Source organism: Amborella trichopoda, chromosome 3 (genome assembly GCF_054954075.1).
Source record: "Amborella trichopoda isolate Santa Cruz 75 chromosome 3, AtrichopodaSantaCruz75HAP2 v2.0, whole genome shotgun sequence".
NCBI classification, from domain to species: Eukaryota; Viridiplantae; Streptophyta; class Magnoliopsida; order Amborellales; family Amborellaceae; genus Amborella; species Amborella trichopoda.
In genome coordinates, this window is record NC_142338.1 from 5002204 (window position 1) to 5016276 (window position 14073).

Below are 14073 nucleotides of genomic sequence, written 5' to 3' on the forward strand. Positions count from 1 at the left end.
TTGGATGGCACGTTAGACCACCCAAGTGTTATGTCCCCCACGTGTTAAGTCCACTCTCTCTCTATCCCAATCCATCCATTAAATAGATGGGGATAGGTACTTGCTATCAATTTTCTATACTCGAATATAGTGTTTTTTCGATCCAGATTGTGCATATGGATGGAAATCGATGAGGACCGATCTAGTTTTGGTAATTGGTATGTTATGGGTTCCCCTAAAACCTTTTATTTTTTTATTTTTTTTAAGCTTATTCAAGGTTTTATGAAGTTCTCTCTAAATCTCTACCTTATAAACTCTTATTTTAAGTTTTTTTTATTTAAATTTAATTTTTTAAATATATTCAATTCGGGATCTTCGATCCAACGATGCGACATAAACTACAAGTGATCGATCCACCCACCAATCCGAATTTTAAAGTAGTGGTCACATAGATATGTGATCATAGGGATAAGAGGCCAAAACGGAAATCGGTCAAAAAAAAAAGGAAGAAAAGCCCAAAAGGAAATACGACGGAAAAGCCCAAAAGGAAATACGACCACATAGATAGTGGGCCCAAGCCCGAACGGGCATGTCTGTCTCTCTATGGGTTCAAGCCCAATGGACATTAGATATGAGCGTGTCTCTCCCTCTAAAACAGAAGCCCAATGGACTTCACACGTGTTTTTCTCTCTCTAAGAGAAAGCCCAATCAACCTCACACAGTGTTTCTCCCTCAACAAAATCTTTTGGCAAAACAAAACAGAGGAGGAGACACGGTCTTGTGCCTTCAAATGCTCTTGGCTAAGAACACAAGAGCATGTGTCACTTGGGTTATGGATTCAGCAGCATGTAGACTGGCAGCGCATGCATTTCTCTCACCTAGGCCTATGCCATGGCCTCCATGTTCCTGTAAACACGTTTCAACAGCTCTTGCTAAACCCACCCTTAGAGAATGCAATCGATTTCTAATCCATTATGCCGGTAAAAGGAAATAGCTCTTGCCATAGTTTTTTTTTCATGAACTTCTTCCCCTTATTAATTTATTATAATTCATTTCAATTATACTTTTGTTTTTGGCAACGGTAGAATTTGGGTTTGCTCAAAATGGGTTCAGCTATTTTACTTTGATTTCTGTCATCTTGGTTATCAGGGACTTGCCATTTCTTATGCAAACCTCAATGATTTGGCTCAAAATGGGGTTCAGCTATTTTACTTTGATTTCTATCATCTTGGTTATCTGGGGCTTACCCTTTTTTTCTGCAAAACTCAATGATTTGGCTCATTTTCTTAATTTGTTTCATATGAAATGAGTTGTTTTATATAATCATATAAAGAAAGAATAATGGGTGGTCTTTATCTGATTAAACTAGTGGGAAAGTGTAAGAATAGTAGAAACGGATTGAATATGGGTAATTGTGTTTTTGGGCGCTTTGGCTGCATTTTGGATTTGGGTTATCAGTATTTTTCATTTCATCTTGTACCTTTTTGTTAGTTATGTTTTTGTTAGTTATGTTGTAAAAATGGGTGAATAGTTCAAAATAAAATCATCATACTCCATCTTATAAGTAAGTCCATATAAGTTGATTTTTATTTTTGAAATTTTAGTCTGAATCAGTAATTTTGCTTGTTCCTCAAATTCTATAAAAGAAAATACTACGGAAATTCATAAAGGAATTCTGACTAGCTAATCAATGGCAGAGTTTTCCGTGTAAATAATTTTGGTCGAACCAAGTGCATTATAACCCCAACCCACTATGAAACTCAATAGGCTTCTAGGATTACACTTGTTACTTAAGCGAACAAAATTCACATGCTCAAGTTTATAATCTAAATGCTTAAAAAGTTTGCTAAGGTTCGTATTGCCTCTTCTTAGGTGCAGTATTGTCGTTAAGCTCATATTCTTTTTCATAAATAGCCAACTAAATAGATAGATGTAGAAGATGTTCCCCACATGAGCAATGCTATACTCATGTAATGGCTGAGCTATTGTTAGGTTACCATCATGATATGTTAATCAAGCACTTAACGCAACCTGTCATCCCATGATAATTCCAAACTAAGGACCCTAAATGAGCATCCTTTAGCTTATCAAACTAATTTGGCCTATCTGCTATAGCGCCCTCGTGATCTGGAATGAGAATTAGAAGATCACTTATCATAATGAGGAATCCTTTTTTTAAGAATAGTTGCCCTTTGGTGGTCCTTGTATCTGTTTATGGTTGATAGAGGCAAAAGGACCAAATAGCCTATAAGTATCTAACAGTGACAAGATTCTTAAAACTTTATTACAAGGTGTTTCTTGAATCGTTAAACTCATATCTATCGTTCATGTGATTTGTGAGTTTTAACTGCATTCAATGATTTATATCCAGTTATTTGTCTAGGATAATGAACTACTCCCTACAATATAAGTCTTTGTAAGCTTGGGTTGAGCTTTTGAGTCCCTTCAGTTATTTTTGCACTCTTTGCCCTTATGTGAAGTTTCCTTTCTTTAAATGAAGTTTTATCCCTTTTCCTGTTTCTTTTTCTTTTGGCGACAGCAAAACGAAGAGATGCATCTTCTTGGACATCTGGCATTGGTGAAGCTGTCAATGAAGTTTCTTCTGATAAATTTCTCAATGTAGTATTATTTTCTCCTCAGGTACATCTCACTTGAACTCATAAAATTATCCTGAATTCAGTCTATCAACGAGAACGTAACTGCTTGTCTTTATTCTTGAAGTCTCCAAAGCTTGTTCTAGAAAAGGAATCTAAGACATGTTATAACTGGAAAGTGTTAATGTACATGATGTGGTTGATTTTTCATACTTATAAGCTGATAACTATAATAATTAAGTTTCCTCCATTTTGCTTTCTACTAAAATATGCAAAATCTAATGATCGCACATTGCTCAGTTTACTAGTTCGTTCGGGTGGTGCCTTTCTCTGAACAACATTTAATACCATGAGCACTGTCTGAACTTGCCTAATATTGGGCTTGTCAGTGATTAGGTTTTTGTGAAGTGACTTCTAAGTAGTGTTGGGCATGGTCATCAGAGATGATTGCTTAGGACTTACTTATTATAGCTACCTATTAATCCTCAGTAAAACTGGTCTTTTTCCATCTCTAAATGAATCGCCATTTGATAACACTTTTGTTTTGTTTTTATAAGTATAATAAGTGCTTGTTTTTAGATTTTTTATAATGTCAGTTGTGGGAGCGATTGGTCAAGGCCTCGATTGCAACTTGAGTATCTGAAGGAAAACTGATGGCTTGTGTTCATTAGCCTTTCTCATGTCATATTCCATTCTAAAGAACTTCGAAATATTTGGAGACTTGCAAGATGGTGGCTTATTTGTCACAATCACTATTGTTAAAAAAATGTCAGGTGGGCATGAAGAATATCCTAGACCACATTCAGTAAATTATTTGGAGCTATAAAAGGAAAGATATCAGTAAATGCTGTGATCTTTGGACATTTTTTAGTTACGTGAAATGGTCGGTCCATCATGGTTGGTCATGTTTGGTCCCAAGCCGATCATGCCGGTCCTAAGACCGGATAAAAGAGGAGGGCTGTGTTAGGTACGGTAGCTTGCATAAAACTTTGGCACTTTTTTCATGAATCCTGAAATGGTGTAATTGAGGGTATGAACCGTTGATAGAGCAGAATTCCGGAACATGATTTGTATAGCTGACCTCAAATAGTTGGGATAAGGCTCTGATGATGATGATGATGAGTAGCTTAGTGTAATCATTTCTTCGAATGAAGACAAACTACTAGGTCTCACAATTGTATCATGTATAGAATAGTTGTGCACAGTTGGAATAAGGCTTGGATGATGATGATGATGATAATACAATAATTGTGCACGGATTATAGACTTAGGTTGTCTGAAGTAGGAACAGTTATCAATTTTCAGGTATACAATAGGATTTGCTAGGATTTGTTAGGTCTCAGAACAAGTCTTTCCTTAGTACAACGTTTGTAATTTCCATTTGATTGGTGTGCTTATTTGAGAAAGAAAAAGAAAAAATTAAAAAAGAAAAGGAAAGAAAGATCAACTGATACATTTTTGCCAATTATTATTTTACTTTCCTGCCCCAGTGATAAAGGAAGGGGCCTTCCTTTTTGAGGCTGTTGTGGGCAAGGATGGATTCGAACCCCTGAAACCATGGTTCACATGCTCTAATCCTCTGAGCTATGGTTCCTGCCCATGTCCACTGCGCCTATTCCCAGGAATTCTTTTCTTACTCGGAGTTCCCTTGATCCCAGCTATAAGTAGAGCAAGTAGTTTTCTTATAGAACCCCCCCCCCCCCCCCCCCCCCCCCCCCCCCACCACCACACCCCCATCAAAAGAAAAAACAAAAAAATCAAAAAAACATTTTTCCTAGCCATTGGATGGGCCGTAAATCAATTATTTGCTCGTTAAATGCAAGAGAATGTGATTGGATGCATTTCTAAAATAGGAAAATGGAACAAGTGATTGTGATGCTTTTGTTCTTGGGTTGCAGGGTATTATTATGCTGGCTACCACTGAGATAGTTCTTCTTCTTGTCAGATTCCGGGGAATACAGGGTGTGTTGCAAGAACTTGTGCTGCTTCTGCTGTTGGTCTGCATCTCATTGAGGTAAAATTACTTTTGAAAAGAGGAAAACTGTTCTTTACTTGATCCTTTTAACGTCGAAATTTTCATGGATGCGAGTTTTTTATGCTACTTAAAAAATAATGCCTCTTTGAGGTAGTCAAGGATATGGGAATTTTCTGAAATTACGATGGTTTTGAAGTCTTGACAGTTTTTTAAATCTCAGAATGCGATGAAATTTGCATGTTCTTTTATACTGATGTGGTAAAGACCTACTTTTTCTTGCAGCCATTGGGATTCCAGGTAGATGATACAAAATTAAAGCGTGCTGGATTGGATTATTGGCCGTATCCTGTTCTACTTTTATGCTTCTGTTCTCCTGAGCTCTGGTTTATTACCTTATGTAGGAGACCACAAACCAAGTTCCATGGTGAGAGAGAGGTTTATACTTTTCAAAAGAAAAGAAGACTGTTTCTCAAAAAAAGAATCAAGTCTTGATACCTCAAAAACCTTTTTTATTTTTTTGTTATGAAGAAGTTTTTTTAGGAAAGTAGCAGTCAAAGACAACAGGAACATTTTTGGGGAAATATAAAATCCATTGCTGTACAGTTGGCTCTGATTTGACATAGCCCAAATAGGTTGTTTTGGCTCTCATTTGGCTGATGCTCTTTCTAATCAGTCTGTAGATTGTTTGTGTGTGGTTCTGAGTTGACTGAAGTCTGGCTCCTGTTTGGCTGAATCTCTAGCCATAATTTTGCGTGTTTTGACTCCATTTTTTGATCGATTTCAGTTAGGCTACATTTATGTTAGTTCGCTTCTATGTATAGTGAGAGATTTAATGGAGTGGAACCCATAGGAAGATTAACTTCGGTGCAGTTAAATGCCAACCATGGTAGATGTAGCCTGAAGCACTATAGTCTAGAGGACTATGTTTTTTATGATCAAGTCAAAAGGGCTTTGTTATACTTTAACTGGATATAATTTTTTATCGGTTAGGCTTCATCTTGTAGTGATCTTAAAGCATGAAATCTTTCAGTTGAGGCTTTGACCAACAGATTAGGTACGTGGTGGTGAAGATTCACAAGTCTTGGGAGGAATTTCTGGACTATTTTGGGCAACAGGTAGTATTCCTTTCAGGAAAATATACAGTAAGTCAATTGAGTAAGGTATCCTGTACCACGGAGGGCAATCCACCATCTGTGCCTGAGATGGATGGCAAAGATTAATTGTGTGTGGGTAAATGTTCCACTGGGCACCACTACAGTTATTCTACACAATTGAACAAGGAAAATGAACAGTGTGTGGGTAAATGTTCCACTGGACACCACTACAGTTATTCTACACAATTGAACAAGGAAAATGAAATTGAACAACTTTCTACAGTTAATATTGCTTTCTGCTGGGACTTGAAATTGTCTTGCGTCATTGTGTCTTGCAGAAGGGGGAGAAACGGTTGCTGGCATTTACAAAGAAAGGGACACGAATTCATACAGTGAGTTCTACTGAATTGATTATTGTCTGGTAGTGCTCTTTGTGTGTGTGTCTGCGTGCGTGTGTGTTTGTGTGTGTGTGTGAGAGAAAGAGAGAGGGAGGGAGAGAGTATGAACAGCTTATATTCCTGAAACAATCGAAAATATCTAACAGCTTATAGTTACTGAAATGACCGAAAGTTTTAACAGCTTATACACAATTTGGGATATTTTTTGTGTTTCAGGATTTTGAGTATAAGAGAGGTGATTGGCTTGTGTTTGGTTCTGAGACTTCTGGATTGCCCCAGAAAGTCCACCAGGATTGCCAGAGTGGAGAATATGGGGGTGGAACAATTCAGATACCAATGGTGGAAACATATGTTCGGTGCCTTAATCTGTCTGTGAGTGTAGGAATAGCTATTTATGAAGCATATAGGCAGCTGGGGTATGAACAGCTTGGAGATGCAACGGACAACTGTGTTAATGGAGATCGAGCATATGTATCTGAAGACATATTTGTATGATTTATAAAAAAGAATTGCATTGGCACCTTTAGTTCTAGAGATTGAAGAGAATTGATACAAAATAAAAAATCAAGAGAGAAAAAATGCAGCATAGAATTGTGTCCTTATTTGAAAGAAAGAGAGTATTTTCCTTATTTTTATGTTACAAATTTGTGTCCGACTTCGGTGCAGCCCTGGCCACTTCAAAACCCGATGCAACCTTCCTCAAAATACATAAAAAAAATGGACTCCTCATCCTCTTGACCAGCAAAATCAAGATCTTTGGAGCCCTAAAAATGTTTCATCTTATCCAATGGTTTAAAAACCGGATCGGTGACCCGGATCGGGCTTTTCAAAAACCGATCCGGATCGGCGAATCGGCTATCCGGATCGGCGAATCGGCGGTCCGGATCGGAATCGGGTGAATCGGTCAGAATAAAGCTTCAAAAAAATCCGAAAAAATTATTAAAATTCATTATAAATATTGTTTTTTAGGAATTCAATAAAAAATGAGGGTACTCCATTAAGAATTTTCATGTTTTTGGATGAATATGCGAATATTGATATGTCCTATGTTTGGCAATTTTTTTACCTTTGCTAGCATTAAGAATTGCCACCATCTGTTTTTTTACATTACTAGGGACACTAGTGCATGCAGAAACTTCTCCCTTAACCCCTGCCAAGTGTTGCTTGAACCTATGTACCCCACTACTTATCACTCTTTGACAGTAATTACAAATAATTTTGTCTTTCTTGTTGAGATCAAGTCTGACCCCATGTTGCCATGCAGGGTCTTCTATAGATCTTGACATGATTCAACTGTTTTAAGATGTAAAAAGTTTAAATTAACCTGACAGTTCAAAAAGAAAAATAATCACAATATGTAGTGATAATATGTTGCGGTAGTTCATGTAGTCATATTCGTTGTTATTTGTTATTGCAAAATACCTTTTTTGACAATAATATTTCGTACATATCAATTACAAACATTTAGAATAATACAAAATGCAAGCTCCAAACATGGCTACAACTCAATTATCAAGAACATACATTTTTTGCATTAAAAAATTAATAATAAAAACAATTCTTCAAAGAGCCGGCTAACATCAGTCATTCCAACTTAAAAATCCATGAACAACAAATAAAAAAAATACAGTTTTGTATTGAAAATATAATAACATGCATTTTTTTGCATAAATAATCCATCAACATACAATTTTTTCAACAAAAACTTTAACAATAAAAATTTAAAATATGGTTTAATACCTCATGATAATTAAAACCTTGTCACGATTTTCACATCTTTTCGGAAAATCATCAATTTTCAAAAAATTCGATCATGAAAAAAAAAAAAAAAAAAATTACAGCAAACTCAAACAATAAAAATTAAAAATTAGGTTTAAATGTTTAATACATCATGATAATCAAAACTTTATCACGATTTTCACATCTTTTCGAAAAATCATCATTTTTCAAAAAATTCGATCATGGATAAAAAGAAATAAAAAAAAAAAGTACAGCAAATTTTCAAAAAATTCGATCATGGATTAAAAAAAAAATTAACAAATTTTCAAAAAGTTCGATCATGGATTAAAAAAAAAAATGCATAAATTTTCTAAAAATTCGATCATGGATTACAAAAAATTCGATCATGGATTACATAAAATTCGATCATGGATTACATAAAATTCGATCATGGATTACAAAAAAAAAAAAAAAACATAAAAAAAGAAAAAATTCGATCGTGGATTACAAGAACAAAAAAAAACAATTCCATCATGGATTACAAAAAATTCAATCATGGGTTACAAAAAAAAAAAAAACACAAAAAATTCGATCAAGGATTACAAGTAAAAAAAACAAACATTTTGATCATGGATTACAAAAAAGTTGATCATGGATTACAGAAAATTCGATCATGGATTACAAAAAATTCGATCATGGATTACATAAAATTCGATCATGGATTACAAAAAAGTCGATCATGGATTACAGAAAATTCTATCATGGATTACAAGAAATTCGTTCATGGATTACATAAAATTCGATCATGCATTACAAAAAAAAAAAACAAAAAAAAACAAAAAATTCGATCGTGGATTACTAAAAAAGAAAAAAACAATTACATCATGGATAACAAAAAATTCAATCATAGATTACAAAAAACTCTATCATGGGTTACATAAAAAACAAAAAACAAAAAATTCGATCATGGATTACAAAAAAAAACAAACATTTCGATCATGGATTACAAAACATTCGATCATGGATTACAAAAAATTCTATCATGGGTTACAAAAATAAAAAATAAAAAATAAAATTCGATCATGGATTACAAGAAAAAAAAACAAACATTTTGATCATGGATTACAAAAAATTCGATCATAGATTACAAAAAATTCTATCATGGGCTACAAAAAAAAAAAAAAAAAAAAAAAAAAAAAAAAAAAAAAAAAATTTGTTCTTCACAGAGTCGTTTTACATAAGCGATTTTAACTCAAAAATTCACCTCCAAGTGAATAAATTACATCCAATTGACTATATTTTCTGATAAACAACAATATAAGGAATCAAAAACCTAAATTTTTAACACATTATTTCTAATATATCATGAAAACAAAATCAAAAGGCAGAAAAAAAAAAAAAAAACAGCGGAATTTTTTTCCCCTGACATCTCACTGTTCATATCAAATTTCTTGCTGTAATTGACCAGATTACGTAAAATTAAAAATTTTAAATCATACTAGACACAATAAAGATTAAAAACCCTAATTATTGAACTCATTTTGTTCAAAATATGCCATGAAATAAATCAAATGGCGGAAAAACAAAAAAACCCAAAGTTCTTACCTGTTTTTGTGAACCGAAGCCTTCAATCTCCAAAAAAGTCTGTTTTTCTCAACGATTTTCACAAATTAGTAACAAAATCTTTTGATTAACAGCTTTAAGATCAATATGCCAACAAATTTTGAAAGATTCATGCCCTATTTGGCATGAAATTTCAAAAATGGCGGAAACCCTAAACCCCGAATTTTTCTTGATCCAAAAACAACCAATTTTTCCACCATTAAATCGTAAAAAAAGCTGAATAAAGCTGTTTACAGCCTGAAAAACAGATCACGTGCCGAAAAAAACAAAAAAAATGATCAAAAAATGACAAATTTGAAAAAAATCCGTGAAGAACACTGTGCAACCCGTGTTCTTCACGGACTCGCCGATTCCGCACAGTGAATCGGCGAGTCACTGTGCGGAATCGTCCGGTTCTCTCTAGAACCGGACGATTCCCGGTTTTTGAACCGATCCGGTCCCTTTTTCGTGAATTCCGAGTCGAACCGGGCGAGTCCGGTTCGACTCGGCGATTTTTAAAACGCTGATCTTATCAGTCGTTTGATAAATTTCCCTAAAAGATTAAATAAACTCAAGTGGCTCGGGTCAGACTTGCACCCTGCAGGATCCAAGAAACTTGGGTGAAATATTCACCCTGCAGGATCCAAGTAACTTGGGTGAAATATTCATCTCTTCCTTATTTATATAATCTCAAAAATTATCTGAGTACCAAAGTAATTTCACTTGGAGTTTGAATATCCATTGGTTTAAGTGAGTTGATGCATGTCCAAATAACGTGAAGAGCTCTAATCAAGGCCAATGAGAGGAATAGAAGAATTTTTTTTTTCTTTTGCATTAGACTGAAGATGAACAGCAAAGTACTCCATGATTGTTTCATGAAGAACAAAAATACATCAAAAAAGCTTCACCAAAAGTTGGGTCTCACTAAAGTCACTTCATAGATGACCCACTTCTCCTACTCTTTCTAAAGCCTCTGAAACACCCTTCATCCTTGGCCTTAACTCAGCCTCAGCCTCTGTGCAACCGAGCGCTACATGAAAAACTCTGAGCACCTCCTTCTTTGCATAAACCTCTTTCAGAAGGGCAGGATCCACAATCTCCGAAAGCGCACAATTTTCCTGAAATGCCCCTCTTACAAAGCTCGCAAGCTCTATACTGTCCCCCCTTTCTTCAAAGGCCGGTGGCCTGCCTGTGAGCAGCTCCATTAGCACGATCCCCAGGGCATAAATGTCAGATTTCTGGGTTGGCCTGTGGCCCGGGACCCTGGCCTCTGGGGCCAAGTAATAGAAGCTCAAAGGTGGTGGAACTTTGGCTCTCTGGAGTGGGGGCAGATGGTGAAAATTGAAGAGGCGGCAGAGGCCGAAATCGGAGATCCGAGCTCGAAAGTTTTCATCGAGGAGAATTTTCGACGATTTTATGTTCCCATGGACGAATTTGCCCTCGTGGAGGTGGGCTAGGCCTCTTGCTGCTCCCTTCGCTATGTTTAGCCTTGATTGCCATGGAAGAGGGGGTGGACGGTTAAGCCCACATATGCCTGCGAGAAAAGCCAAAGAAGGTAAGATTCCGGACAATTTTCCGGCATGGTGGTTGAAAAATTGGCCAGAATAATGCACTTCTATGTTTTTTGAAAATTTGGACAAATATTTTAAAAAGCCCTAAATACTCAAAATCAAACTAAAAAAAAATAAAGACACTTGAATCACACTTACCATGAAGGGCCTGAGACAAGCTCCCATTGCTAATAAATTCAGAGATCAAAAGCTTCTCATCCTTTTCCCAATAATAAGCCCTAAGCCTCGCTAGGTTCGGGTGCCCGAACCTACCCATCGCCTCCAACTCCTTCACTACCGAACCTTGGCCCAAACCTAGAAAAGAGGCCCTACCACCATCCGCCACTCTCCGAACCGCGAGCGCCACCCCGTCCGCCACCACCACTTTATACACAATTCCCATTTTTCCCTTCCCGACGACATAAGCGCACGCCCTCAGAAGATCCTCCAAACCATACACAAACGTTTCATCCACAACCCTCAAACCCCCGTTTTCCCTCTCCAAACCATACACAACCGCTTCATCCACAACCCTTAAACCCCCGCTTTCTCCCCCCTTCTCACATTTCCGGCAACCTCCTCTACTTTTACGGCAAAAAAAGGTTGCCAAGATGACGAGAGCAGCAGCTCCGGCCAAATTTCCGGCCAAAATCAGCACCATTGGGCCTTTCCTTCGCTTTGGTGTCACCTTTTCTGGCAAACCCTTAACTTTTCCGGCGACCTCTGAAACTTCACATGGCTTATTTAAAGGGAAGCCACATAGGTTGGGGTTCCCGGAAAAAGCAGTTGGTCCTTGGTTTACCAAGTTTCCAGCGGCAGGAATCCGGCCACTCAGGTCATTGTGGGTCAGATCCAGGCTAACAAAAATTGGGAGATTTCCTAAAGTTTCAGGGATTCCACCTGAAAATCTATTGCAGGAGAGGTTTAAAGTCCCAGAAATTTGGCTTAGTTTGCCGATTTCTTTTGGGATTGAGCCATTAAATTGGTTATCTGATATGTCTAGGTGGGTCAGATTGGTGAGGTTCCCGATGGCTGGAAAAAGTTTTCCGATGAAGAAATTCTGGCGAAGTATTAAGAGGCGGAGGTGCGAGAGGGCACCTATCTCAGAGGGGAGGTAGCCGGAAAGTGAGTGGCCAGAGAGTGAGATTCCTGCGACTTGGCCGGAAATGCACTGGATTCCAGCCCAATGGCATGGGGTTTCGTGGGTTTCGTTCCAGGAAGAGAGAACGTCGTTTGGGTCGTTGGTAATGGCGGATTTGAGGGCGAGGAGAGAGAGACCATCACGGTTTAGAGAGAGAGAAGGAAGGGGGTATAGAAAGAGGAGAGAGAAGAGGCAACGGAGGAGGAGGCTCATTTTCAGAGTGGGTTTGTCGTGGAAGTGAATGAAGTAATGGAGATTGGATTGCCACTTCTGTTTGCAGGAAATGGGTTGTTTTGGAGATGCAGAGGATTCATGGAATATGAAAAAGAGTGGAAAAATGAGAGCACATTTCTCTCTCTAGCTCTCTCTTTTGGGAAATTGAAGAGAGAGAAAAGCAGCGGTTAATGGTTTGAACTTTGAAAGAAGCCGATTTTTTTTGAAAAGGGAAGCTCTGGTTTGTTTTAAATTTTTAATAATAATTTGCTCAGTTTTGGGAAGTGTGAAGTCCTGTCCGAAAGTGACTGGAACTTTAATTTTTTTGAACTCCCTTTTTCTCTCTAGCTCTCTTACCTCCTGGAATTCACGGCCTTCCTTGCCTAACAGCCTCCTGGAATTCACGGCCTTGCCCCTAACAGAGCTCCTGTTATGTTATGAAAATTTTCAAAATTAAAGTCAGTCAGTTGCAGAGAAATTGTTGGATTCTTCTCACCACTTCATTCTGGACTCGTTTCTGTTGTGTGATGTTAACTACCGAATACTCCCAAACAGTTTTTGAGTGTCGAGTTTTGGAAGATTACTGAACTCAGAATGGTAACTCAATTTTCTCCCTTGAACACTCTCTCTCTCTCTCTCTCTGCTTTTCTCAGTCTATATTTTGCTCTCTCTACCTTTCTCTCTCCTCAGGTTTTCTTTTTCTTGGGGTAAAAAAAAAAAAACAAACCAAACTAAGACCACATTTTTTAAGCAACTTACCCAAAGTAATTTTTTCCCTCACTTTTTTTTTTCGAAACAAACTTTTTATGCAAATGCCCAAGAGAAAAAAAAATTCATTTTTTAGATATTCTTCAAAACAAACTTTCTATGCAAATGCCCAAGAGAAAAAAAAATTCATTTTTTAGATAAAAGCGCTACGCAAAAATCAATTTGGACATATTTGACATTGACATTTGGATCTAATAGCATATTATCGGAGTATCGGAGCACCCTGTGGAATCGTCGGATCGCCTCTGCATGACTGCCTTTTTCAATTGTCAGACCGCATTTGTATAGTGCCCCTAATGCCGAACGTCAATTTACACAGTGCCAAAGCTTTACTGCTGAACCGAACTTTATACAATGTCGGAGCCCTAATGCCTAACTGCATTTTACACAGTGCCCGAGACATCCGAACTTTACATAGAAACTTTACATAGTCTCAAAGCGTTACAATTGGACACCACTTATAAGGGGTTGGAGCCGCCTATTTTGGTGGGATAGAGGAGAGAGTGGGTTATTTTGGTGGGATAGAGGAGAGAGTGGGTAAGATAAAAGTTTTCATGCGGGCTATATCGCATTTCTACCTATGCTGTCCAAAAAATGTAAAGCATCCATCTTAAAAATTGATGCAAGTAGGTGTTCTATCTAAAAACTATAGAAAGTAATCGTCCAAATGTTTTTTTACTAAAATTATTATTCTAGCTTTTAAAATTTATTTATTTTTTTATATTCATGATCTTTATATTAGATATTACATGTCCTTAAATGTTAAATCTTAAAATTCAATCTCAAAAATAGATTTATTAAAAGGGGTGTATTTCTACATATGCAGGCTTGGCCGTATAGAAACCGGATCCTTACTACAAACCTTTATTATATTCGGTGCTAGTTCGGGCTCCACTCGACATGATTTAGGCGTACTAAGCATGCCCAGGGCTTAACATGCGGCATGCCCAAAACCGGACCCAACACGAAAGCCCGTTGGCTGACTTGAGCATACTAGCGGTCAAAGTGAGCTTAACGAACTTTGAGCAAGGGTGGCAATG

General features: G+C 37.1%; 2 protein-coding genes across 12 annotated transcripts; one reads left to right on the forward strand and one right to left on the reverse strand.

Moving 5' to 3' along the window:
• Positions 1-745: 745 nt before the first annotated feature.
• AGL26 (tRNA (cytidine(34)-2'-O)-methyltransferase) lies at positions 746-6705 on the forward strand. 11 transcript variants are annotated; one of them, XR_016052818.1, is made up of 7 exons: positions 746-959; positions 2519-2619; positions 4472-4587; positions 4831-4972; positions 5579-5663; positions 5981-6034; positions 6257-6362. XR_016052818.1 is itself a non-coding variant. In XM_020670867.2 (7 exons), exons 1-7 carry the CDS (start codon positions 770-772, stop codon positions 6533-6535), a joined length of 840 nt encoding a protein of 279 aa, XP_020526526.1. In that variant the 5' UTR covers positions 746-769; the 3' UTR covers positions 6536-6705. The 11 variants fall into 11 exon arrangements, 3 of the variants coding, with proteins under 3 accessions (XP_020526526.1, XP_006850124.1, XP_088719140.1); XR_016052821.1 differs by having other exon boundaries at positions 4831-4889; positions 5539-5690; XR_016052817.1 differs by having other exon boundaries at positions 4831-4889; positions 5539-5663.
• Positions 6706-10169: 3464 nt separating this feature from the next.
• LOC18439907 (receptor protein kinase-like protein ZAR1) lies at positions 10170-13091 on the reverse strand. Its single transcript, XM_020670786.2, has 2 exons — positions 11071-13091; positions 10170-10895 (listed from the first exon to the last, which is right to left on the reverse strand). Exons 1-2 carry the CDS (start codon positions 12263-12265, stop codon positions 10297-10299), a joined length of 1794 nt encoding a protein of 597 aa, XP_020526445.1. The 5' UTR covers positions 12266-13091; the 3' UTR covers positions 10170-10296.
• Positions 13092-14073: the final 982 nt, after the last annotated feature.